The sequence below is a fragment of the Mycetomoellerius zeteki genome, unplaced genomic scaffold, assembly GCF_001594055.1.
Source record: "Mycetomoellerius zeteki isolate Tzet28-1 unplaced genomic scaffold, Tzet1.0 scaffold74, whole genome shotgun sequence".
Classification (NCBI taxonomy): Eukaryota; Metazoa; Arthropoda; class Insecta; order Hymenoptera; family Formicidae; genus Mycetomoellerius; species Mycetomoellerius zeteki.
In genome coordinates this window covers 661,938-686,782 of record NW_017257764.1, presented here as the reverse complement: position 1 = coordinate 686,782, position 24,845 = coordinate 661,938, and the positions used below count along the sequence as shown (strand labels likewise).

Genomic DNA, 24,845 nt, shown 5'->3' with positions numbered 1-24,845 from the left:
TTTTTTAATCTTCAATCTCAATCTTCAATGCATAGTCTGATTCCGGCCTAAGGCAAACATTTGACTGGTGATTCTGATTTAGTTTGCCGCCATTGGTTGCGGTACACTTGACGCTACAAACGCTTCGAAGCGTTTGAGCGACCAATCAGAACAAAGAATTTTACGAATTGACTAATCAAAGAATATTTCGAAGCGTTTGTAGCGTCAAGTGGACCGCAGCCATTATGCGCAATGGAGTACCATATATTTTTATACCATGCATTTTTTCATGGCTTACATGTACATACCAACTACTAAGGAGTTAGCAGTCTAGTAGTATGTATAGAAGTCTGTGGTATGTACGTGTGAACAAATCGAATGAAATCGAGTGGGATCGGATCGTGGTAATTCGATCTTCTCGCTCGTCACATTTATTTCTCTGAACAATTCAGCTGTTCTAGCAACGCGTTTTACGTAATCTCGCGTGTCCGCGCAACTCGGAGAAGCATTTTCGCGATTCGTCGTGGTGTATGTACGCTCGTGCTTGCAGTGCTCACACTTGCCGTCGGCGTTGCGTTGGAAGTTTCGTCAACGTATTGCCTTGGTGCGTCGGTGCGTCTTGTTTGTGTTGTGTTCTGTGTGCGTGGCTGCGTACTGCTGCGTACTTGTGTTGTGTACTTCTTAGAGACACAACTATCGTCAACTATCATCCCTCGACTCCGCTGCTATTGCTTTGTCGCGCGACGGGCAAGACAAACGTATATACAATTAGCGACGATCGAAGTGGGATTCGACGGGGGGGAAGTGCGAAAATAACACTGCGAAAATTAGAGCAAGTTAGAGACAGACGCGAAAAGGTGTCGCGAGGCGGAATTCGGTGTTGGTATTGTTGGTAATCGATATGACACTCGAGTAACTCTCGCGCGATCATGGGTCGCTGTCCTGCCCGAGGATCGTCGCCGTCGTCGTCGTCGTCGTGGTCGGTGCCGCCGTCGCCGTCTTTGTCATCGTCGCTCATAGTAAACACGATAGATTGCGACGATCCGACGAGGCTGGGACAGTGAACGGGGAGAGGGAGAGCGATGCGTGTTTCATTAACGTACATATCATCAGTATCTCGTCGCGATCGGAGAACTTCTCGTCAAAGAAAAGAAGAGTGGCAAGGTGGAAGAGTGCCGCTGCGTCTCCCGGCAGAGAATATTTTGGACGTTATATCGAAAAGGAAAAATCTAAGTGGTGCTTCCTATTTCCTCGAGTAGACAAACTGCTTGGTTCAAATTAGATCGTGGCGTTGCAATCTTCCTCAGTGGATCGGAAAAAAGGGACTAGAAGAAAAACAAGAAGATATTCGGACATTCGTTGGAGAAGGCGGAAAAACGTTCTCAATCATAATTCGTCGCCGTTCTCGTTGCCGGAAATCGGAGCAGAGTCGTTTTCGAATGCGGAGAGTGGCACAATGGTGATACGGTAAACGATCTGCCATTTATTCTTGTAGTCTTCCCAAAACCGTGAGAATGAGAGAGCGAGAGAGTGAGTGAAAGAGAGAGAGAGAGAGAGAGAGAGAGAGAGAGAGAGAGAGAGAGCGCATCCTCCTCCCTTCCCCCCCCCCCCGCACGGTCGATAGTACTGCACGGACAATCGTGTCACACCGATCGACGTGCCGCAGTGCACCGTGTATTTCCCTATCTGCAACCGATACTGCGTCGTTGATGCACGTATAAATATGCGTATATATGTATACACACCGACGTGGAGCACCTGTGTGCGCCAGATATTTACCAAATACACAGAACACGTTCGTGGCCTTGTCGCGTCGCGTCTCGCAAATCAGTAACATTATCTTTGGGAGAAGCGGACTGGTGTAGCGATATCGAACTTCGATGTATACATGAGATCGCTTTTCCTTTCTTCTCACCCTCGACCGGCTACCTTGGCTTTTGTCCCTGCGATCGCTTCTGAGAATTTCACGGAGGTGCGCGTTAGTTAACATAGTTTTCCGTCGCGAAAACGCGAACGTCGTTCCGCCAGCTCGCCCGATATTTTGAAAGTTGTCTCCTCCTTGGTCACGCACACTCGCACATTCTTCTTCCTCATGACCACCTTGCCTTTCTCCTCTTCCGCGAGAGTGTAGCTTGCATTCGCTCCGTTTTCAAAGCACAGGAAAGCTGACAAGAGCAAAAACGCATCGTTAAAAATCCGTATTAGAAAACGCACTTGAAGATTGCGAACTGAAGATTAGAACTTAACGGTTATCACAAATAATTATAATTCATTCGATTCTATGATTGATTTCTAATTAATAGTCAAATAATTAGAATGTAACGGATTAAAATTAAAATTACCTGGTCAAATTCTATAATAATTCAATCGGTTGAATTATTATAGAATTCAAGAAGAAACGGATTAAAATAAAAATTACCTGCTCAGTTAAATTCTAATTTTTAATTTATTAGAAATTCAATTAATTAGAATAAAACAGATTAAAATTAAAATTATTTAATTGATCGAATTCTAATCTTCGATTTGCAATCATCGTAATTCCGGCACGAATACGCGAAAGAAAAAATTTCACGAGATTCGGAGTAAAAAAAAGACATAACGATCTCATTGTTTAATAGTGAAAAAATTGAGAGGAAATCTTGGGTTCTTTCCATTTGATGACACAAGTCGACACAAATCGACACAAGCGTTGTTCTACCTTTTTTGACATTCAGAGAGTGACAAAGATGGAACGACACTCGTGTTGACTTGTGTCATCAAATGAAAAGCACCCCTTGGCTAAAAAATCTTAGATAGCGCGGTTAACGACGACAGTAGCTTTATTCTCGATTGCACGAGTGTGACGGGCGAAATATGTATAAATCTTTTTAGGCCATCGTCGACGATGTAACGTGGTGGTACGGCACTGTTTAAGTTGTTGCGAAATATGCGTATTTATCCTGCGCGCGATAAGCGTGTTTTGATCGTAGTTTGAAGTTTGAATATCTGCTGACACTTATTCTTTGTAACGATTCGCACACGGGTGTTAATTATTTGCTATTGTTGAAACTGAAAGTTATACCTTGCGGCGTGACCTTAATCTCTGAAGCTTTGTCGAACCAGTCGTGAGACAGAATAACGCATGGAATAGTGAAGAATTCTCTAATTCTAAAATTGCTATTTTTGTGAACTTTTAATTGTAATAAAATCGAGGTAATTATTTATAATATAGGATCTTTTTCGAATTTTAATGTTTTTTTCCTTGCAATCTTGATAAAAATCTTTGTTACGACTCTAACAGTGACAATCAATTGGGGGACAATCTGAAAATGTGTAATCTATTTATTTTTTTTTAAGTATTTATTTCCAATATAATTTTTCGAATCTTCCGACATTACAAATATATTGTATTTAGGGCTTAGCCTTTAAAAGGCCTGAGTTCAAGGTGGAGCGTGTATTGGATTTATTTATTAAATCTTTGCCATTACTAAACGTGTTTACAATATACTAAAAATAATGAAACTAAAAAGATCAGACAGGAAGATCCGAAAAGTTATACTGGAAGTAAAATTAAAAAAATAAGTAGGTTACACATTTTTCGACCTCCCCCGATTGATTATCACTGCTAGAGTCGCAACAAAGATTTTTATCAAGATTGCAAGAAAAAAAAACATGAAAATTCAGAAAAGGTCCTATTATAAATAATTACCGGAATTAATTAACCTGAGAATAGTCTCCTAATTTTGTTTTGCATTAATAATTACCTGTATCCCGATTCTGTAACTCTTATCAGCAATACCACTGTCGTTACATTGTTATTTTGTCATCATATGTCGCATTGTCGTCGCAGATATTACATATAGTAAAAAAAGCTACACAAAACGACAACGTAACGAACTATCATTGAAGTGTATACTAGAATACACAGTTTCCGATAAGTTGAAATTTGTTATTCCCTATTCCTATTGCTTGTACCTTTCAATTGTGTCTTAAGCCTAAGAGTTACAAAATCGAGGTGCTGGAGTAATTTTGCGAAGGAAATTACTGTACGGGCTTTTTTATGTATATTTTTAACAGCATGCTAGTAATAGTTGTATGTGTGAGAAGCTTGATATTTTTAGTTTCATAAATTACTACTTACTGAACTTTATTTTAAATAAAACTATGTATGATATTGCGTAGCATTTTCATAATACGTATAAACGTATACAACTGAATTATATATATATTGTAATAGCAGTCGTAATGGCCCATTTATGTGTAGGTGCCTAGAGAGAAAATTTGAGGATGATTCAATAGGAATACCCGTACACAATTCATATTGTTATGAAAGATCTATTTAGAAATAAACATCAGACAAATTTAAAAACGACAGAATCAAAGAATTTTTTATACATATGCTAAAATTAATTTAATTTCCAGACCATACCTGTTTATGTCGAAGCATATCTGGCATTAAAATTATAGGAATGACGATGTATCGCGCAAGAGCTAAGAGAATTGAAAGCAAAATGTCCTCTTTGTTAACAATAGCTATTACGAGGCAAAAACGGACGACTACGTGCGCACTTTCACAGATATGGAAAATTTGATTACGCAAAAGTTACGTCGGCAACTCACCCTGCGAACAGATAGAAAGAATCCTCAGTTAATTACGATCTTTATATTGAATGTTTCTCATTGCAGATTATAATTACCAATTCGCAGCTTGCCACGTGCAAATGCAATTGCTCAGATTTGTCTGCAACCGCGTGAAGACCCTTAAGACTGCCCGTCTCCTTACCAAGTACCCTTTCAAGTACCATGTGGAAGTAGTAATCTATAAATCCCACTGAAAGGAGGATGCCAGTAACTAAACGCATTCCATACCCTTCGCGGTAAGTAAGCCTACGGTTTACACATTACGTAATGTAAGCCACAAAACCATCTATCTTCTCTATCACGTACGGCTTGTGTTCAGATGTAATTTGGATTTTCTTATAGAACATACCGTGTATAAGAAACACGCATCGTTCCGTAACGTTTATGTGAAAACGAAAATAAAGCGCGCTTTTGTAAATAATTACTTTGTAGAGAAAGTTAAAGAGACAGATCGCCTGAACATGGTGATATATCAAGAGCTTCCTTCATTTGCAAATTGACAATCGAAATGCCTCGTTATTATCTTTAATAACAATGCAAAATATTGAAGAGAGCATGCCAAATTCATTCGTTTGACGAATTAACTGGTCTTAGTGCGAATATATATATTAACAACATTAAGTCATCTCGCTCGATATAAAATACTTAAACTTTGCTGTACAGTTATACGTATATCTGATATCTTTTTGCTTTTGGGATCAGAAAGTATTTTCAGTTACAGACATCCTTCTGTTCGACATTTTCACAGTTATTAACATATTAATCCCATTTTAATCTCCAATGAAATCTCCTTTTCCTTGGTGGAAGCTATAATTATGCAAGATTAGTGAAACATTCAGGGAATGAGAATTGATTAGTTTTAACACAACATGTACTGTATATAACGCAACATATAATTATTATATTATATGTGATTATATATTCATCCTCCATTTTACTCTTATGATCTCCTAACTAGGGCTATTATGACTGCATTGTTTCTAGGATTTATTTTTCTTTCCTGCAAAAATCTTAAATAAAATGAGAATTATCATTGCTTTACGGGCTTAATAAATAAAATTCATAGTACCCGCTGTATAATTGATTCTTCTATTGGTTGTTTTACAAAAAATTAACAAATGTATATTTTTGTTGTTTGTCACATTATTCTATAAGAGATGATATACCACTATCATTATTTCTCTCAGACATAAGTATTACAAATAAAAATAAAAACAGAAATTATATAAATTACTTTAATAAGAGAAATTCTGATACTTGTGAAGTCATTAAATGTTTTGGTTAAGTTAAGTTTGCAAAACTTCAAATAGGAGATAAAATTTATTTCTAAATTAATTTTAATTTGATAGAAATCTAATTTAATGTTTAATTATCGAAATTTAATATTGAAAAATATTTGTAATCAAATATCACAACATATCTTGCTGAAGTTTCGTTAGAAGAAAGAAATCGTTTCAAATTCATCAGGGAATCTGTTTATCATCGTCAAGAATCTTTAAAGAAAAATGGTAGTGGAACATCACCCTACGTATACATACGAACAGTTCATTATACCGTGTATTTTACATTAGATCCGACGGCGGTAGTAGCGAGAGCCCATTGCTCGTGGAAGAAGGTGAGACAGTCGGTGCACCTCACAGTCCACGCAATATACACAGTCACAGCCATTCACATGGTAATCCACACCGATCTCACAGTTATCATCATGAAAAGCCCAAACAATTAGTGAAATACGGTGAACTAGTTATACTTGGGTAAGGATTCCCAGCAAATAAAACAGATAATGTAAAAAGAACGGAAGGTTAATGACTAATGAATCTTTCTGACGACTTTCACAGGTACAATGGTTACCTTCCACCTGGTGATAGGGGAAGAAGGAGAAGTAAATTCGTATTATACAAAAGACCCGTGCCAAATGGTGTTAAGCGTAGCAAGCATTATATCGTTAAAACACCCCATAGTTCGCAAGCCATCCTCAACACGAAGCAGCACTCGATTTCGTACACACTTTCCAGAACACAGGCTGTTATTGTCGAATACACAGAAGATGAAAAAACGGATATGTTTCAGGTAAGCCCGAAATATTCTATCTTGTGGACTACAGAGTTATTATACCCACAGTATGTATGTTCACGATACATCCTCTATTACAAAAGTTTCTAAATTTTATTAAAAAATTTTATTTTTTATGAGATTTTTGTAATTTTATTTATTAATTACTCAAAATACATTTTACTGAAATAATATAGTCTTTATGGCAATTGTACACAATTTTTAAAAATATCTCTAATAAATTTATCTTGATATGTGACCTTCTTCTGTACTTTACAATTTCCGAAATTATTAAAATGTTGTCCTTTCAGTTTCATTTTCAACTTGGAAAAAGAAAATTACCATAAAACGCTATATCAGGCAAATACGATGGATGATCAAGCATTAAGACACCCTTTAAGACTACATGTTTACTCTTTGTTCCATTATTTTTCTTGATAAGTGTCAAAAATGTACTCTCACTTTTGACGTCACTACAAATAAATAATATAACGTAGAAAAATATAACTCTACAGAGTTAGAAATAAAGTTTCATAGAAAATAATCACATATTTCAATAGATAGCTTTAGTTATATAGCCTGTAGAAATAAGTTTGGAAACTTTTGAGACAGACTCTGTATGAAGTTGTACAAATTTAAGTCATATATATTCGTAGATCGGTCGTTCGTCCGAATCGCCTATCGATTTTGTAGTGATGGACACATGTGCGGGCAGTGGTGATGGCGGTCCCGCTAATGAAGGACGTGTCGCTCAAAGCACCATCAGCAGGTTCGCTTGTCGGATCCTGGCAGATCGATCGGATCCCAGAATCGCTAGAATCTATGCTGCAGGCTTTGATAGTTCGAGAAACATTTTTTTAGGGGTGAGATTCGCAATCTACGATTAACTGGGTGACCTGATACACTTTTGGCAAAAGAAACTTAATAAATATTCTTACACAGGAAAAGGCAACTAAATGGCAAGAGAATCGCGAGATTGATGGACTTACGACAAACGGGGTCCTAATAATGCATCCGCGGGGCCAGTTCTGTGGTGGCGAGGCGCAATGTGGTTTCTGGCGGGAAGTTAGTGTAGACGGCGGAGTTTTCTCGCTCAGAGAAAGTAGAAGCGCTCAACAGAAAGGCAATGTTGTAGATGATGAGAGCAATGTTCTACAAGATGGTACTCTGATCGACCTCTGTGGCGCTACTTTGCTTTGGCGGTCGGCTGAAGGCCTCGCAAAGTCTCCGGTATAATTTACATCATTAGAAAAATTTATAAAATCATATAAGTTTATATTGATTAATTGCACATTTTTTCTCAGACGAAACAAGATTTAGAGGAATTAGTTGATGCTATAAACGCCGGCAGACCGCAATGTCCTGTAGGCTTAAACACATTGGTTATACCACGCAAGGCAGCTTCGGATTCAACGCAGCAACAGCCATACGTTTACCTTAAATGCGGTCATGTACAAGGACATCATGATTGGGGCCAGGAAAAAGATAAAGTTACGAGAAGGTGTCCCATGTGCCTTGTCGCAGGGGCGGTAGTAAAACTGTCTATGGGAATAGAGCCTGCCTTTTATGTAGACTGCGGACCGCCCACTTATGCATTTAGTCCCTGTGGACACATGGCTACAGAAAAAACTGTCAAGTTAGTAATGCGTGTCAGTCACTAATCGTTCACACTTTTGAAAATAAGATATAGATGTTATAAATCTTTCAAGCATGTAACTCGTTTCTCCCGATTTTCCTTATTTATCGTTTGTTCTTCTCTTTTGCAGATATTGGGAAAAAGTAGCCATTCCACATGGCACAAACGGCTATATCGCGATCTGTCCCTTCTGCGCGGTACCGCTCGAAGGAACGCCAGGATATGTAAAACTAATTTTTCAGGATAATGTAGATTAAAACTATAAAATAATGGAAACATGTAGAAATTAATAACTTCTTAAGAAATATAAGGATTTCATGCGTATCATGGCTTATTATTTTTTATTAAATACAATAGTTTAAATGTGTTATCCTCATCAGATGGGGCAATAATGCCCCTTAATTGAAAGTTGGAGTGATAATCTCTAAACGCGAAAAATGTATATATGGGGCACAGGTGGAATCGAATCAGGATCTTCAGATCATGAATCGACCACCTGGGCCTGAAGCCACTCGTGTCACTACCGTCATAGTGTCGTTGCACAGGTTTTATACGTGGTAAAAAAGCTGCACGACACTATAATGCTACTATACAGCCGTTAAGAGTTACAGAATAGACTCATTATGTAAAGCTATTCGCGATTAATTAGTAATTAATTAGATTGATCAATAACAGTAAATCGCTAGAAGAAATTTTGCGATGTTAAAGAAACTTATTACTTTTGTATAAGAGAGAGAGAGATTTGTAAGTAAAAATTCTGATATTCTCGGTGTCGAAACGATTGAATATTGTATATACAATATTGTAAGTAAAAATTCTGATATTTTTGTACATTTAGAGAACATTTACATAGAATAATTGAAAATATTACTAAGAAATGATAGAAAACTAGACACAAGAGATATAAGTTTTTAATATTTTATTGCCAAAATACACGAAAAGTAATGCTTACTCGTTCTCTTCCGAACGTAAGCGTGCACTGGCATTTGTTACACGTATCGAAAGTTGTTGAGCACGCTCGACAATGAGTTTCCTCTTCTTACTGCTAACAGCATGTGCAATCTCTGCACAGAACTTGCGATTTTGCATCATTAAAACTTAAAGTTCCTGTAAAGAATCCTTTGTTTATATTTTGTCAAGAGATACATAAATAGAATATACAATTATGCAGAAGGTTCAGACAACACATTTGTTTTTTATCTGTAGTAATAATTCTAATTTGTACAATGCAAAACGCCTTCAGACCTGATTTTATTGAAAACATGTTTAAAACATTTTTTTAAATTCAATTCATGCACATTTTAATAAATAATTTATACTAAACAATTTTGACTATTTTTTTCAACATATACATTATTATGTAACATTATATCTCAGATGATATCAATAGAATTAAATAATTTCAATGGATGTCTTCAAATTTAATGTGCATTACAATGTTTGCAAGATTGAAGGATTAAACAAATTTTGAATTGTAATAATGAAAAATTTTGAAATATTTGGAAATATATATTCATATTTGTATTTCCATACCATAAGAAAAGAAAGTCGATAATGATAACAAAAGAGTTAATACTAAATTTTGAATGCTTTCCATTTAGTGATATAAGTTGACACAAGCATCATTCTATCTTTCTTAACATTCAGTGAATAACAACGATAGAACAACATTTGTGTTGACTTGTGTCATCAAATAGAAAAGCATTCTTTAGTAATTAACTGAGGTATCATTATATGTGTATATAGTCTCAATTAATTGAGTTTTAAGATTTTTTTAAGTGACATTTACCTTCACGTTATGTACAAGCACCTTGCGAAAACCAGTTGGTAACATGTGACGCGTTTTCTTGTTGCTACCATAACCAATACTAGGCATCAAGTACTGGCCCTTAAAACGCCTGCGGACTCTATTATCGATACCTTTTGGTTTACGCTATTGCGCTGCAAAGTGTATGCGACATTATTTGTATATACTTTTAAACTATTTGATAATTAATTGGAAAGCTCAATCTATCAGAGAATAAAAGTTTAAGTAATTAAGATGCATAAATATGTAACGTTTTAAATAACAGTGTGCAGAAATGAATGCTATAATATACAAAGCGTAGGCAATATAACCAAACTTTACGAACATGCTCACTTGGTTGAATAGGACAAAACGAAAAATACCCACCTTGAGTTTATTATATCTATCACTCTGATGCCTGATAAACTTCTTTGTTCTTTTTTTCACGATTTTGGGTCGATAGACCGGTCGGATAGACATTTTGAGTTCTGTTTAGGGTATCACTGAAACAACAGATAGTAATCGAGTCACTCCGATCATAAAATATTTTCACTTGTACCTTATGCCTAAAAATAATACACTTTCACACTCCGGAAAATTATCAATAATTAATCAGTTATTACATTACGTTTGCGTCATTAATGATTATTATAAAAAATGCGGATTCTCCATGTGATACATACCAGTCGCAAAATGTCGAAAAACAGAAAGGCAGAAAAAAATTTTGTCTACTGCCATCTACTGCACACTGAACGCGATTAGAGCATTAAGGTGCGATTACATGTAGCGCGGTATGCGATAAACGGTAAGGTACATTTTCACGAGCCACTCAAACTAGGCTGTATTCCAAAATTCACTGCTTACCGAGCGAATGAGCATGATTGGTTCTTACCTTTGGATCCAACCAGTCATGTTTAATTGCTCGGTAAGCAGATCTATAACGGGATTCTCTAAAGGCCATCACATGTAAAAAAATTTTAGTCGTAATCGTAAGGCAGTAAGCAAATCGGCCAATCACAGTCAAGCGTTTTAAAACGCGAGATCGTAATTTTGATTGTGATTGGTCGATTTGCTTGCAACCTTACGATTCCGACTAAAATTTTTGTACGTGTGATGGCTTTAACATAAAGCACAAGAAATTCAACTAATCAGAGTTCTTTATTTCATAGAAAGGAAGGAAACACGAAGGATTTTGATTGGTACATTTTCTTATGTAGAAGGAACCAATCATATTAAAGAATCACCGAGCAGAGTCCCAGTACTTCTCTCGTCCGCCGCAGCGCGGCGCTTTAATTAAGAGGCGATTTCGCGCCTCTTTCGATATTTCAAATTCGCGTCGCGTCGGTTGGCAAGTGCGTCATCGCGGAGATCGCGGAGTAGAAATCGTTCGAATCGCGTCCGCGCGTTTAATAGTCCGCGATCGCGATCGATTTTCAGAAGTGGATTCCGCGTGCGGTCGAGATGTTGCCTCGCGAGTGTTTTTTCCGAAACCGAAATGCGCAAGATATGTGTAGCTTCGTGTCGTGCCATACCGCGCGTGGCCGAACGCCATAACGAAGATGCCGTGCGACGACATCGTTCAGTCTCGGGAGTTTCGACGGGATTCAGGAGACATTCGCCATCGAACCCTTTCCGCAGCGAACAACGTAAGTACTACGACCGTTGCCAGATATGCGCATTACGTTCTAAAATTAACATCGTTAATATTTTCGCCGGAGTTTGGTCGAACTTAGCTAGTGTCCCTAGAATACAGAGTCCGGCGACCTCGTAGACTTATGTAGACTCCTAAAAATGGCGGCATCAATCACCACACAAGCGGAAACGCAATCGCAATGATGTATCCGCCATTTTTAAGGGCCGGTCGCCAGACTCTGGTCGTGTTCCAAATTTACTGCCAGCAATGACAATGCTACAGTTTACGTTACGTGCTATAGATTTTCAATACTGGCAGTCAATTTTGGAACACAGTCTCTGTAGGTTTGTCGCGTCGTATGCTTCAATATATTTCAATATACTCCTACCATAGCTCCTATTCACTTTATTAAGCGCGTTGGAGTGAGGTAGGAGCATGTTGGAGCATGTTGGAGCTTGCGACGCGAACAAACCTTGTATTCTACTCATACAGCACAGAATTTGCAGCAATATCGCTGCAGAATCTCTGCAATATTGCTGTAACATACAATGTTGCAGCAATGTTATTGCAACTTTTGTGCAACTTTGTGCTGTAGGAGTAGGAACACTAGTCGAACTTGTCCTTCGCGTATCGAAGCTCCGACCAACCGCTAACATGGTTGAAACTATTCAAATTACAAAATTTCAACCGCTGGAATAGAGCGACAAATCTATCGCTCCAATTGCTTATTTTAATATTGCTACTTTAACCCTGACAACCAGATAATACATAATAAAATATAGAACAGAAATGTTCTCTTTCTCTCTCTCGCTTTATCTTTTTCAATGGTACAATATACAGGAAATACACTTAATTAGAGGAAATAAAATATTTTTTATGATAATTGTAATAAAGAAATGTTTTTATAGTCATTATAATAAGAAAAAATCAATATTTTTATAATAATTAAGACGGGAATTTAGCACATAAAGAACCAACAATACTCAACGATGTTATAATAGTGAATAATTTTAATAACGATGAAAATTATGTACATATTTACAGGCTTGTAAACACTTATTCGTAATACGACACGTATGTAAGAGCCTTACTACTACTTCGTATGAAACGCTTTTCTACTCGATTAACGGATATAAACGCGATGTTCCGCGCGGATCACGCGGCTGTCACTTTCGCGCACCTCAACACGCCTCAACGCACTCGAAAATGCGTTGCAAAATACTTTTGCGTCTATACGAAAAATATATCGAAAGAATATACTTTGAGCGGATCGAATGCTGTGTGCTTGATTCAGAAATAATAATGTAATTGCGCCGCACGACTCATGTTTTTATCCTGGAAGGAATAGGAAATGTCCTAATTTTTTATTTAGCATTATCTTTTACAAATTGGCATAAAAAGAGAAATATATATCAAGAGATACAATTAAAAAGTATATACATATACAATATATATGTATATATCTCAAGATATAATTTTAAATCGCAAATTCAAAATAGATTATTCTCTTGTTTTATACCACTTTCGAAAGAAATAGTATGAAAATTTATAGGAGGATGTTAAAAAGAGGCCGATTTTTGCCCATAAAAGGTGTAAGTAAAAGGTATAGTGTTTTTTTTATAGATTTCGACCTCCTGAATACGATAATATTAATAAAATTAATAAAAAGTTCGGAATCGATAGGGAAAATTGTACCTTGAAAATTGAATATGATATATTTGATGAACATGGTATATTTAAACAAATTTCAATATTCTCGTTTACTTTTTAAGGTATTTCCTATCGATTCCGAACTTTTTATTAACATCATCGTATTCAGGAGGTCAAAATCTATAAAACGCTTTCCTTTTAGGGAAAAATCGGCCTCTTTTTAACATTTTCCTTTGTTAAAAAATGCTTTCAAGAAAAGAAAAGAGCAATGCGCTTTTTTCTGTTTTATATATTTTCGTAGAAGACTTATAAAACTGATATATAATAACGAATTATCGGTAAACTTATCTTCTGTCACATTCAGCCGCAGAATAAGCTTCTTGCTTGGATATATACATATGTTGGGAAAAGATACGCAAGGAAATCTGTCATTTTCAAACATGTGGAAATCCAGTGCTTTTTACTGCACTCGATTTTGGGCTTTATTATAAAGTTTCGCTGCTATTTCTTTTCAGGATAAGCCTCGTGGAGTCAATGTTGCGGCGCCAAAAAATCGCGTAGGTCTTCATTCTTTTCAGATATGTGTCAATTTTTTCTCGCTTTCTTTTCTCGCGTGAGCAAAAGCGATGGATCTTTTCTACTTTACAAGGGAAGTACACCATTTGTCGCGTTGAAAACGGAATTCCGTCAAATATTTGTGTCGCGTATTTTCCGCCGTGGGAAAACGCTCCGAGCAAGAGGCGCGTTTTCGCGCTCAAGTGGGCGAGGAGGAGGAGAAGAAGTAGGAAGGGAATGAGGATGAGAATGAAACATTATATGGAGCAACGCTCATATCGAGAGCATTTTTTTCTGTCATATAACTTTTTTTATATCAAGTGAGTACTCTCGCGGATACATTCTATAGGTTTTGCTATATCGCGTAATACGAGTTTCAATCACAATAACATTTTTCTTGTTATATTTTTGTTCGTGTGAGGTAATAACGTGTAACGCACCGTCCGTAATGTACTCGCAACAACTACAAGTTTTTAGTCAAAATACGTTGCAGGATCGAAATATATCCTACCAGCGTAATTGCGTATCGATCGGCGCCGACAGCTGATAACACGCAGATTGCCAATGGTGATTTTCCGGCCTTTGTGCTACTTTCATATACTTTCATGTTTCGATAGTTGTGTATGTATATAATATATGTATGTAATATGTATACTCTGTATGTGTATACAATATATGTATATAATATACATATAACACACAAACACACATATCGTTCTCTTACTTCTAAAAATAGTACGACTTACAAAACGTGATTTTCAAGTTATTACTACGAATGAGTTAAGTAAATATTCCTACTCCAATCAAAAGTTTAATATTCCCATCAATCGAAAGCTTTTTATAAAGTTATCAATTTAACTTTAATAAAGTATCGTTAAAATTGTTATTTAAAAAGAGTGGTTTATAAAAAAAGTCGTCAAAAAGTCATTACAACCTAAAAAGAAGTTTTTTTTTTAAGATTATAAAATGAATGATAAAAATTATATTTGATAGTTTTATTATTTATAATTTGAAAATTATATATAATAAAAATCATGTTAAGAATATATTCCTTTTACCAATATTATTTGATTAATTAATAATTTTTGTCAAAAATTGAAAATGATTTTTTCCTAGAAAATTTAATTTTTAAGTGAGGGATATATGTATATATAATATATGTGTGTATTTTATGTATGTATTATATAATAGTATATACTCCTTTTTGCGATCAGATTCTCGTTTGCGCTTACGCACAAAAGCTTACGATAAAGTCAAATCGATAGCGATGGATAAAGTGACCTTAATAATGTTCACTAGGTAGCCATAACTAAACGGAAGAAATTTTATTTCACAAGTTATATTATTCAATAAAGTTGATGAGTAGTATTTTATCGACTATACAGTGAATCATCAGCAATCAGATAAAATTTCAACATAATATTTTGCTTTTTAAAGAAACACTGCAAGTTTGCACAAAAAAAAGAGATAAATAAATAAAGATCCGTAAACGTTTAATGAACTTCATTTTTATGAAGTTTTGTGTACCGTGACAAAAACTAATGCAATTTTGTTGCTCAAAGCAGTTCGATGCTTTTTTTAAAATTCGATTCACGACAGCAATTTAATCTACCTGGTTTTATATGAATATAAATCTACTGGAAAATGTCACTCGTTTTTGCGTTATTGATCAACACCTGGTGTAATTCCCTTGCTTCGGTGTCTAACCGAGAAAAATACCGATTCAACCGGCGCTTGTTGATGTCGTTTGTTCAATGCCGGCTTGGATTATTGTTAATTACGAGAACATGTCTGGGACGAGGCTGAGTGGCGGCCCGTATTTCTCTTCTTAGGTTCGGCCAGCGTGCGCTGTTGGGAATATTTCAATATCGATCGAAAATACGATAGTAATTTCGTACGCATGACATATACCCGATATGAGATTAACTATGCCTTACAATTAGTCAGAAGAGGGACGACAGCGACCCGATTAAGCGTTTCGCGTGGTTATTGAGCGGGATTTAACTCAATCGCGTTACGATGTCTATGACCTACGCGCGGTCGGGGGCCCCGATTTATACATATAACGAAAGGCTTACTTATAAAAGATACTCCGGAGCAAGTCGCGAGTCAATTGTTGCGCGATGCTACATGATGAAACCTAACGAATCTGACGTTTGATAGAGATGTTACAAAAAGTTTTCCTTTTAACATATCTTTTTTTTGTACATATATGTAGGATATTGTTGTGCCATCATATTATATTATTCAGGCTCATTTCTATCAATGTAGATTTATTTTAATCTCGATTTGTCCTTTATCTTTTTCTAATTTTTAGAACTTCATAGAAGAAGAAAAAAGAAAATTAAATCGAGAAAATTAAAATTAAGATAATTTCGATCAAATATTCTGATTAATTTAATGAGCATTATTTTATTAAGTAATTCCTACGAATAAAACTATTAAATCAATTAATAGAATTATATATTGTATATCGAAAAAAGATTAAGAATAATAAATTGTATATTAGAGATTTTGTCTAAAGTGATTCTGCCGATTGAGTTAATTGATGATTAAGTTAATCGGATTAAATTGATCTAAGTCACCTTTAAGTGAATCCTAAAATCGGCTATTTTATCGATTATTTTTCAAATAAATATTTTTTAAACTGTCTTTATATATGCCAGATTAAAAATTCTTTTCCACAATTAAAATATAAACGATTATGTAGTCCAAACCGATCGACTTTATGTCAAAAATGAAAAAAAGTGGAAAAATTACAGTTTTGTTATCAGCTTCTAACATCGACTCGTAATAATATTTGCTTTATATACAAGTTTATACTTCGTACGTATTAAAACAATTTTGATTTAGACTAGGGATTACATGAATAAACAATGTTGAGTTTTTAGAATTAAGCTCAGATATCTAATATGAAAAGTTAATTAATTAGAATACCTATTCGTACATGTGTGCGTGTGATATTGATATAATAGTGTAATGATGCGTCAATGACACGTAAATCGTATGGCCCATATTCTAAATCCTATGAATCCTCTTATCGATAAAGGCGCTTTTAAGTATATAGTATCTGTAACATAATCTATATGCTTAAAAGCTTAAAACCTTTATCGCGTGCACGATAAAAGAGAATTCAGAATATGGGCCTATGTGTGTAAATGCTACTAAATTGGTAAATGCTACATCGATATTGTACGTATCTATACTCACAAATTTTCAGGCATACTATTCAATACTATTCTTTTATAGTAAAGCCCTTAGCTCATTTCTATAAGCATAGTATTGTTCTTTCATTTAATTCCTATTGCGAACTAAGCTTGTTTTATACGTATAAAGTATAAAACTTTTGTATAAAGCAAATATTATTATAAGTCGACACTAGAAGCCGACAATGAAAAAAGTAATTTTGCAATTTTTTCATTTTTCACATGAAATCATTCAGTCCACATTGCATTATTGGCTGTACTTTAATTGTGGAAAAGGATTTATAATTTTATGTAAACAATAAAAAGATTATTGTATTTGAAAATAATAGCATTTGTTCGATATTACAGACAATGCACGCCTATTCAGAAATTTTTGAAAAAAATCGATTTTTTAGAAACCACATTTTTTAAAAGTATATGTTGTGCTATATGGGTCTGAAATATATGATTCTGTATAAGTTGAGAAATATTTAGTGTAAATTACACTTGAAACTTCAAACGGGTTTTCCTCAAAACTATTTTTTCAAAGTTGGTGAGCAAGACTTCTCAAGAATCGCTGCACCAATCTATTTCTAACTTTGTGTTTCTTTAAACATTAAAATCTGGTCTTTAATTGAAGGATTTTTTCAATGTGTACTTTTTATTTTATGGACTAAAAGACATCCATTTTTTAAATAAAAATCAATTGACTTTAAACAGCTTCCATTTTGTCGGAATTTAATTTATCGAAATATTGATCGATTAAAGCATAGATAAACTCATATATTAAATCTTTTCGAATTTTTGTTTTCTAATGGCCGAGTAGCACTGCTCACCACAAAACGCTTTTCGCCGAAAAACGGCTTTCCAATATTTGTTATGACTTTGTTATAAATTAATATTTTTGCATTTAAAAAATATAAAAATTTTATCAAGAAAAGTTCTTTCAAATACAAAAACTCTTATACAAAGCTGTACATACGCTTAAAAAAAAATTTACAAAAATTCGTTTTTTTCGACTTCGTGACTAGGTATAACTTAAGGGGATTCTAAAGTAAAGCCTAAACATCAACGAGATCATTGTTTTCGTGTCCGATAAAATGCGACACATTGATATATCTTTATACATTATTACATCAATATCGCACGTACACATATATATAAATTTTCATAGAATAATAGCGTTTTAGAATTAGCTGTCTAATTGTAAGTTTCATTCTAAGATTTCCACGTTGTCTGTGACACAATTTCGTAAGTACAGATTGTAAAATTTTTATATCAAACAAATGTTACGATGTCTGACGTCACTTTTTATTAGACTAAGAAATGGTAAAGAAAATCTCAATTTAAGCAATTTTTTTCGTTCTCGGTGTAAACTCTACCTCATAGACACGTATTAATGCGTATACTTTAATCCTGGAAAAAGATTTTCGAGAATCTGTAAAAGAAGAAAAAAGTAATTATATAAAAATTATTTCGTTTAGTTGGTAACACAGACGACTTTAGGATCCTCTTAAGGAAATGTCTGTTTTACTGACTAAATGCAATAATTTAATATCGTAATTTCTTTTTTCTTTTTTTACAGATTTGAAAATCCTTTTCCAGAATTAAAGTATACGCATTAATACATGTCTATGGGATGGAGTTTGTGCCGAAAAAGAAAAAAAATTTTTTGAAATTGAAATCTTTACCATTTCTTTGCCCAATATGGCGTCTAGAGCTATTCTTATCGTGGCAACATTTGCTTGATATAAAAACTTTGCAATCTATCAGACTAGTAGTTTACATGAACAAACAACATCGAGTTCTTAGAATTAGTTCGAATCCTTATGCAGACACCGGTCCGGTCTTTTGATACCGAGCTGATTGCTGAAAAGCGGGTTATGGAAGTCAAATTTATTCTGTCACCCATTTTTCCATGCTTAGATTTAGACACTTAATTCGATGAAAATGCGTTACGAAAAGACTATGTATAAAAAAGAAAAAATTTTTAGAAAACTCGTAGAATTTGGTTGAAACTTGGCACAAACGTTCCTTAGAGGATCTAGTTACCAATGGTAACATTAAAATTTATGCGATAAAACAGATAACTTTAGGCTCCCCTTAATCTACATTGATATAAAAATGGACATCTGCAATCAGTGATCCTACTTTTCCTTAGCAGCATTCGATATTCAACTATTTTTACCGACCGAAACTTGCTAAAAATTAAAGATATCTATAGGAAATACATCCACAAAATAAGGGACTTCGCACATGTAACCATGTATTGCGGAATATACAGTTTCTGATAAGTTAAAATTCTTATTCTTTATTCTCTGTTTTTTTGATTGTGTGCAATCCCTGACACACGAGCTGCGTTCCGTTATTTACTGCGAGTACTGAAAATCTATACATCTATAGTATACATAATGTGAACTATAGATTTTCAGTACTCGTAGAGTACTGAATAACGGAACGCAACTATGGTTAATAAAACAATAAAAAAACGGTAAAAATGGAATCGAGAAAAATTTATTGCTATTGCATATCGCAAAGTAAATTAATTTTTGTGAGATTAGATATCTAAATTTATTGAAATCAGATTAGACATTAATAATTAATTTCACGAAATAACTTCTCTCATATAAATAAATTTCCTTCGGTTTTTTTTTAGGTTATATACAGATGATTTGTCTATCATGTGTAAGCATAAAAAAATCACTCGCGACTGCTCTTGTGACTATATAATTATTAATTCTGTTTTGTATAGATAAATCGCTGAGATGCAGGGTGGATGTAGGAAGAGAGTAGACAATAGCGATTCCAATGAAAGCGTATTCGCGGAGTCCAAGCTGGACCCAAGAAGACTATTCGGTTTTGGGAAGATCGTCGTCCGGCTGTCGCGTGTGGACGCGACTGCTGGATGAATAGAAATGATATGTTGTGAAAATAGAAAAACTTTGTAAAAATCGTAGTAAGAATAACATCAAATCGTATCTCGAAAGCGATATACAAAAGACGTCGCCTTCTGCGACGTTTCCCGCTAAAAAGATTTTGGACGACTAAATGAACGCGCGGGGAGTCGATCAGCCGATCGTTCGTCTTGCGCGCGCATAAGAATACATTTATAGAGCCTAGAGCGCACGTGTGTAGGGTAACTATCCCTATGACTGTGTCCGTCGTTATTAATGTTGTCTTTGTATTTAAATAAGTCATAAAAAAAGCACAAACAAAAGTTTTTTTTATTAAGTTAAATTATTAATGTACACGATACTAAAGATAATATATTCTATTTTTTAACTATTAAAATATAGTAAATATTTGTTCGAGAAATATGAGGAATTTATGTGAGTCCCAGTGATACAGCAACATTTTAAGTTTGTCCCTAGTATGCCTTGTATTGAAGTTGAGAGCGTTTTATGTGTGTATGTGAGTATACATTGAAATTGTAAGTATAATTAAAATAATTACGCAATATTAACTTAAACAATTAGATAATTAGATTACATCTCTTATCTGTTTTAGTAAATATATATTATTATATAAAATGAGTCAAATGCGGATAGGCACACAAATTGAGGACACATTAATAGGGCCATAGAAGGCACACTAATAGGAACAAAAACATTTTTTTTATTTTTATAAAAAACAAAATATTAATATTTTTTTAGATTAAAAAAATATAAGAAAAAGATATATTAAAAATTGATACCTATTGATTTCAAGCAGATAAAATTAAAACTAATAATTAATATTTAATAATTAATTTAGTAGTGATCAAGTTGACTTAAAGGCACACTAAGAGGGATAGTTACCCTAATTGTTTTATCGTACGCCGCGACGACGTGTAAATGGACGTGTACACTTATTATATGCATATTGGTATCGCTTTATTTTACGCGAATTAGGAATTAGTAGTAGATAGGATGAAACCGATCTCTCCTAACGTTTACATGATTAGGAAGCAACGTGGAAAAAAAAGAAAGGGGAGAAGAAAGAAAGGAAAAAGAAACGTTCGTCGTTATTATCGCGCGACTGCGATCGATGTGATTAGAGCGACGATGAGGATCGTCCATTGGACTGCAACACTTGCGGATCCTGGAACATTAAAGACGAACTTTCGTTAGCTTCCCTTTCTATTATTTTTTTTTTCTGAAAAGTCACTAATTGCCTTTGTTCGCGAGAATAAAAATATCTCGGTTCGAATGTGGAACTTTGACATCGAAATTCTCTTTTGACATTGAACAATTGGATCATTGATAAAATTTTTTAAAAATATTATAAAAATTGAAAAATATATTTATTTGATAAAACGTTCAAAAATAGAGATTCGCAAATTCAGAGGAAGGAAGATAGGGATAAGGATTTAAGCGTAGGATAAGTAGATATGAAAAACTAATTATTAGGACAGGTACAGAAGGACACGAGAATAAGGAAAAGTTAGAGTTCTAGCTTATATGAAAACTGTGTAATACTTGGGTACTTAAATGTGATATTAATGTAAATTAGTATAAGTGTCTGATTAGAAAAGCTGTGATACTTTATAGGATACAAAAGATGAAAAAGGATTATAGGTTTAGATAATAATAATAAGATTTAGTTATTAGTTTTCAATTAGCTATTAATTGTTATAATCAATACCACAAGGTATTAATTATGCACGTATGAGATTAAGAGAAGAAATTGTAAATCAAACCTCTTCTTGACATATAAACTAAAGTAGTAAATATTCTATTCTATTCTAGAGATTGGAATATAGTTGTTGACGATGCACTCGCGTAAGACAGAGTCTCTACTCGCGAAGGATTGTAGCGAATTTGCGATGTGCATCCTTTAAACGGTTAATTTGGACGCCGAACTATATCCCACGTATACATTTCGTGGAGTTCGAGCCTCGTTCTTGCCGTAATTTAATTCGGGATTTGAATACAGCGGTTGTAATTAATCAGTTTTTATTGCGAGACCCGGGCGATAGCACTATGGCGGATTAAAGCATCGAGTAATTAGTTCCCATTGTGATTAATGCCACATGTATGACCACAAGGATTCGTTTCAATACTTAGGGCTTTAATACTTCTCATTACTTGCGACCGGGCTTTTCGATGCCCAAAAATGAATTTCCCTCGCGTAATATTACAGAAATGTCGTCGTTTTTTAAAATGCCGTTTACTAGAAAACAAATAACTCTCCGCCAGTTAAATTGGACTTTGAAAACATAATTGATATTTTGATCGTAGTAAATGAAGAACTTCTTGAAGATTTTTCTCTTTATCCGTTTTTTTTCCAAGATTAGTTCTATGTTCAGGATAGTTTCTCATAGTGTCATCACAATACAATTAATGACTGCACATGTAAAAATTATGTCCGTAGATTGCAATATTTGATAATAAATTTGCCATCGACGAGCATGCGTTGAAAATATGTATATTTAGGTCGTGTCCGAGTATAAAAAAAAAAGGGATAAACAAAATACGCCATAATATTTTGGCATGAGCGCGTCGCAATTGCTTCGCTCCTCAGTATATCGAATCCGACAGCGGAATAATCTAGCGAGTTTCAAGTGTTATAATAGGGATTTATAATCCTCCCCTCTGCGCAGAGCTTGACCTAAGTGAATTTTTTATCGTCCGCACCCCTGCTTGTAATCGATAATTTATCATAATTGCAGGCTCCAGAGATTTGGATTAAAAAAATCGCGAGAGTGCGAAAGCGCTTCTAGAGGGGGAAGAGAGGGGGGAGGGGGAGAGAGAGAGAGAGAGAGAGAGACGCTTTACGAGAGAATTGTAAGTGACACGAAAAGTAGCAGCGGGAGAGGAAATAACTTTTTAATTGAACGTATAACGTTTTATCCTCCGTAACGAAACTACAACTACGACTAGCTACGATTCCGCTAATTACGGTTATACCAATAATCAACGTCGGTGCAACTGGACCTTAATTATTTTAACTTGCACTACCAACTTTTAAACAAAGTAAAAGTTGAATTCAGCATTCGCGGGAAGGTTAATCGATAAAATGGGAGAAATGTTGCGCAATTATGGTATAGGTATAGGTAGAAAAGTAACGAATGATATCCGGGGAGTAGCTTACCGTTCGTCAGATCCTCGCGAGTGTGGCTCTGCGCCCGGGTCTCGCGGCTCTCCATTATAGGCGTTTTCAGAATGCTCTCGTCGCCCTCCACGCTCTCTTCGTTGCTCTGTAGATAGACCGTGGCTATTGTGGCCAAGCACTTTAACTTCATGTCGCCTCGCCTGAAGTGCTTGTTCGCGACGCGGAATTTCAGACCGAGTCTCGCGGTCTCCAGGCCATTCCCTTCGTTGACGATATTGGGTCCTATCAGGTAGTCGGTGTTAACCTGAAAGCGCGATGTGTCTTTACAACGATCCGCGTGAAGACTATTTTTAAGGGCACCGTGACATTTCGCACTCAGAAAAAAACATAATGATGGAAATTATACAAGTGACAACTGGCTAGACAAGTTTTATATTATGTAGAATTAATGTTCAATGTGTACATTATAAACATGTGAAACTTGTACAGTTATTTATATAATTGCATCTACTATTCTTTTTCTCTCAGTGCGCGTGATAGATTGTTGCGATGAACGTTCCGCGCGGGGGAGGGGATTGGGATTGAGCAATTAGATAGATTTTTATTTAGGACGTAAACTCGCGACCCGGGTTACGCAGCATCGACGGCACCAATTAGGCGGGAGATGGAAAACAGATACGCGATTCTGTAGAATGCAATTTGAAAACAATTAAGAACGAGAGATTGCGCTCTTTTGATCCCGGATGCAAATTTTTTTCGTGAAACCAATTACGCGAAATTGCATGAAGCACCGAAGCAAGATTCTAATTATTGCACGATAATGATAATAACATTCATCAGCAACGCGCGCGCGCTGTGCAGGCAAAGTTATTTTAAAGTTAATCTTTAATTCGGTTAAGCTATGCGTCCGCAGGGCGGAAAATTTTGCTGAAATATAACGCGGTAACGAATTTTCTAAAAAAAAAGACCCATAGAGTTCCGTAAATATTAACGACATATAAACGGGATCGAATAAATGGAAAATACATAAATGTCATGGATTTGAAATCGATATTCAATGTTGACACGAGAGACAGTCGACGTTTCACCTTTAATTGGGAACCGTGACTGGTATTTTATCAAAATAAATTTTAAATTAGAACATTATCGGGGAATATTTTTCGAGATTAACGCAAATGGACACGCGCGCGACGCGCATACGCGTCTTTGTGATGAAAACAGAGCGGAACGAAGCTTTGATTTATTTAACAAATTGCATATACGGCAACTCCGTTGTGCTTTATTTTTCTCTTTTTTCTCTCCTCTCTCTTTTCATTTCTCTTTTTAAGTTTAAGTACACATTTCATTGCGTCGCGTCGGTTGAAAAAGTTTAGCGAAGCGTAAAACAAAGGTTATAATTATTTCGCCGACGGTTTAAGTGTCTCACTTACCGGCTCGTCGTTGATGAACCAAGACAATAGCGCAGGTGGTTTAGAAGGTGCCGACGTGCAGTTCATATGAACGACATCGCCGACTTGATACTTGGAACGACCACCGGTTATCTGCGGTCCTTCGTTAGGTAGAACTGAAACGTTGCCATGACCCTTTCTAGTGCTATTGTCGCTACCCTCGGATTAGATTCTCCTTATCTCACCGCGCGCATTTACTGTACGTATTCATTTATCTAGTTTCGTCTCTCGCAAATTACGTTAAAATAATCACCGTCGCTCTAATGCA

General features: G+C 35.3%; 3 protein-coding genes across 5 annotated transcripts in view; 1 reads left to right on the top strand and 2 right to left on the bottom strand.

The window, feature by feature from the left end:
- Positions 1-511: 511 nt before the first annotated feature.
- Positions 512-8,558, top strand: Pli (E3 ubiquitin-protein ligase pellino). Of its 2 annotated transcripts, XM_018458669.1 has the most exons (8): positions 512-1,446; positions 4,645-4,835; positions 6,171-6,353; positions 6,438-6,669; positions 7,308-7,514; positions 7,594-7,881; positions 7,956-8,287; positions 8,418-8,558. In XM_018458669.1, exons 2-8 carry the CDS (start codon positions 4,801-4,803, stop codon positions 8,542-8,544), a joined length of 1,404 nt encoding a protein of 467 aa, XP_018314171.1. In that variant the 5' UTR covers positions 512-1,446; positions 4,645-4,800; the 3' UTR covers positions 8,545-8,558. The 2 variants fall into 2 exon arrangements, with proteins under 2 accessions (XP_018314171.1, XP_018314172.1); XM_018458670.1 differs by lacking the exon at positions 4,645-4,835.
- A 633-nt stretch (positions 8,559-9,191) lies between these two features.
- Positions 9,192-10,822, bottom strand: RpL32 (large ribosomal subunit protein eL32). Its single transcript, XM_073512051.1, is given in 4 exon segments — positions 9,192-9,394; positions 10,077-10,228; positions 10,448-10,576; positions 10,757-10,822. Coding segments are annotated over 3 exon segments (417 nt in total). The 5' UTR covers positions 10,554-10,576; positions 10,757-10,822; the 3' UTR covers positions 9,192-9,235.
- Positions 10,823-20,865: 10,043 nt separating this feature from the next.
- Positions 20,866-24,845, bottom strand: part of LOC108729484 (cell adhesion molecule 2) — a 30,217-nt gene continuing 26,237 nt past the window's right edge. For both annotated transcript variants that reach the window (XM_018458630.1, XM_018458631.1), the window contains exons 4-6: positions 24,560-24,693; positions 23,169-23,433; positions 20,866-21,176 (exon numbers count right to left, since the gene is read on the bottom strand). In XM_018458630.1, coding sequence (XP_018314132.1) covers positions 21,103-21,176; positions 23,169-23,433; positions 24,560-24,693 — 473 coding nt within the window. In that variant the 3' untranslated portion in view covers positions 20,866-21,102. The remainder of the gene's footprint in view (positions 21,177-23,168; positions 23,434-24,559; positions 24,694-24,845) is intronic.

Coding starts and splice junctions, on each gene's coding strand:
- Pli (XM_018458669.1), top strand. CDS start 4,801: ATGCCAGTAACTAAACGCATTCCATACCCTTCGCG. Junction 7,515..7,593: donor CGAGAAACATTTTTTTAGGG/GTGAGATTCGCA, acceptor ATTCTTACACAG/GAAAAGGCAACTAAATGGCA. Junction 8,288..8,417: donor GCTACAGAAAAAACTGTCAA/GTTAGTAATGCG, acceptor TCTCTTTTGCAG/ATATTGGGAAAAAGTAGCCA.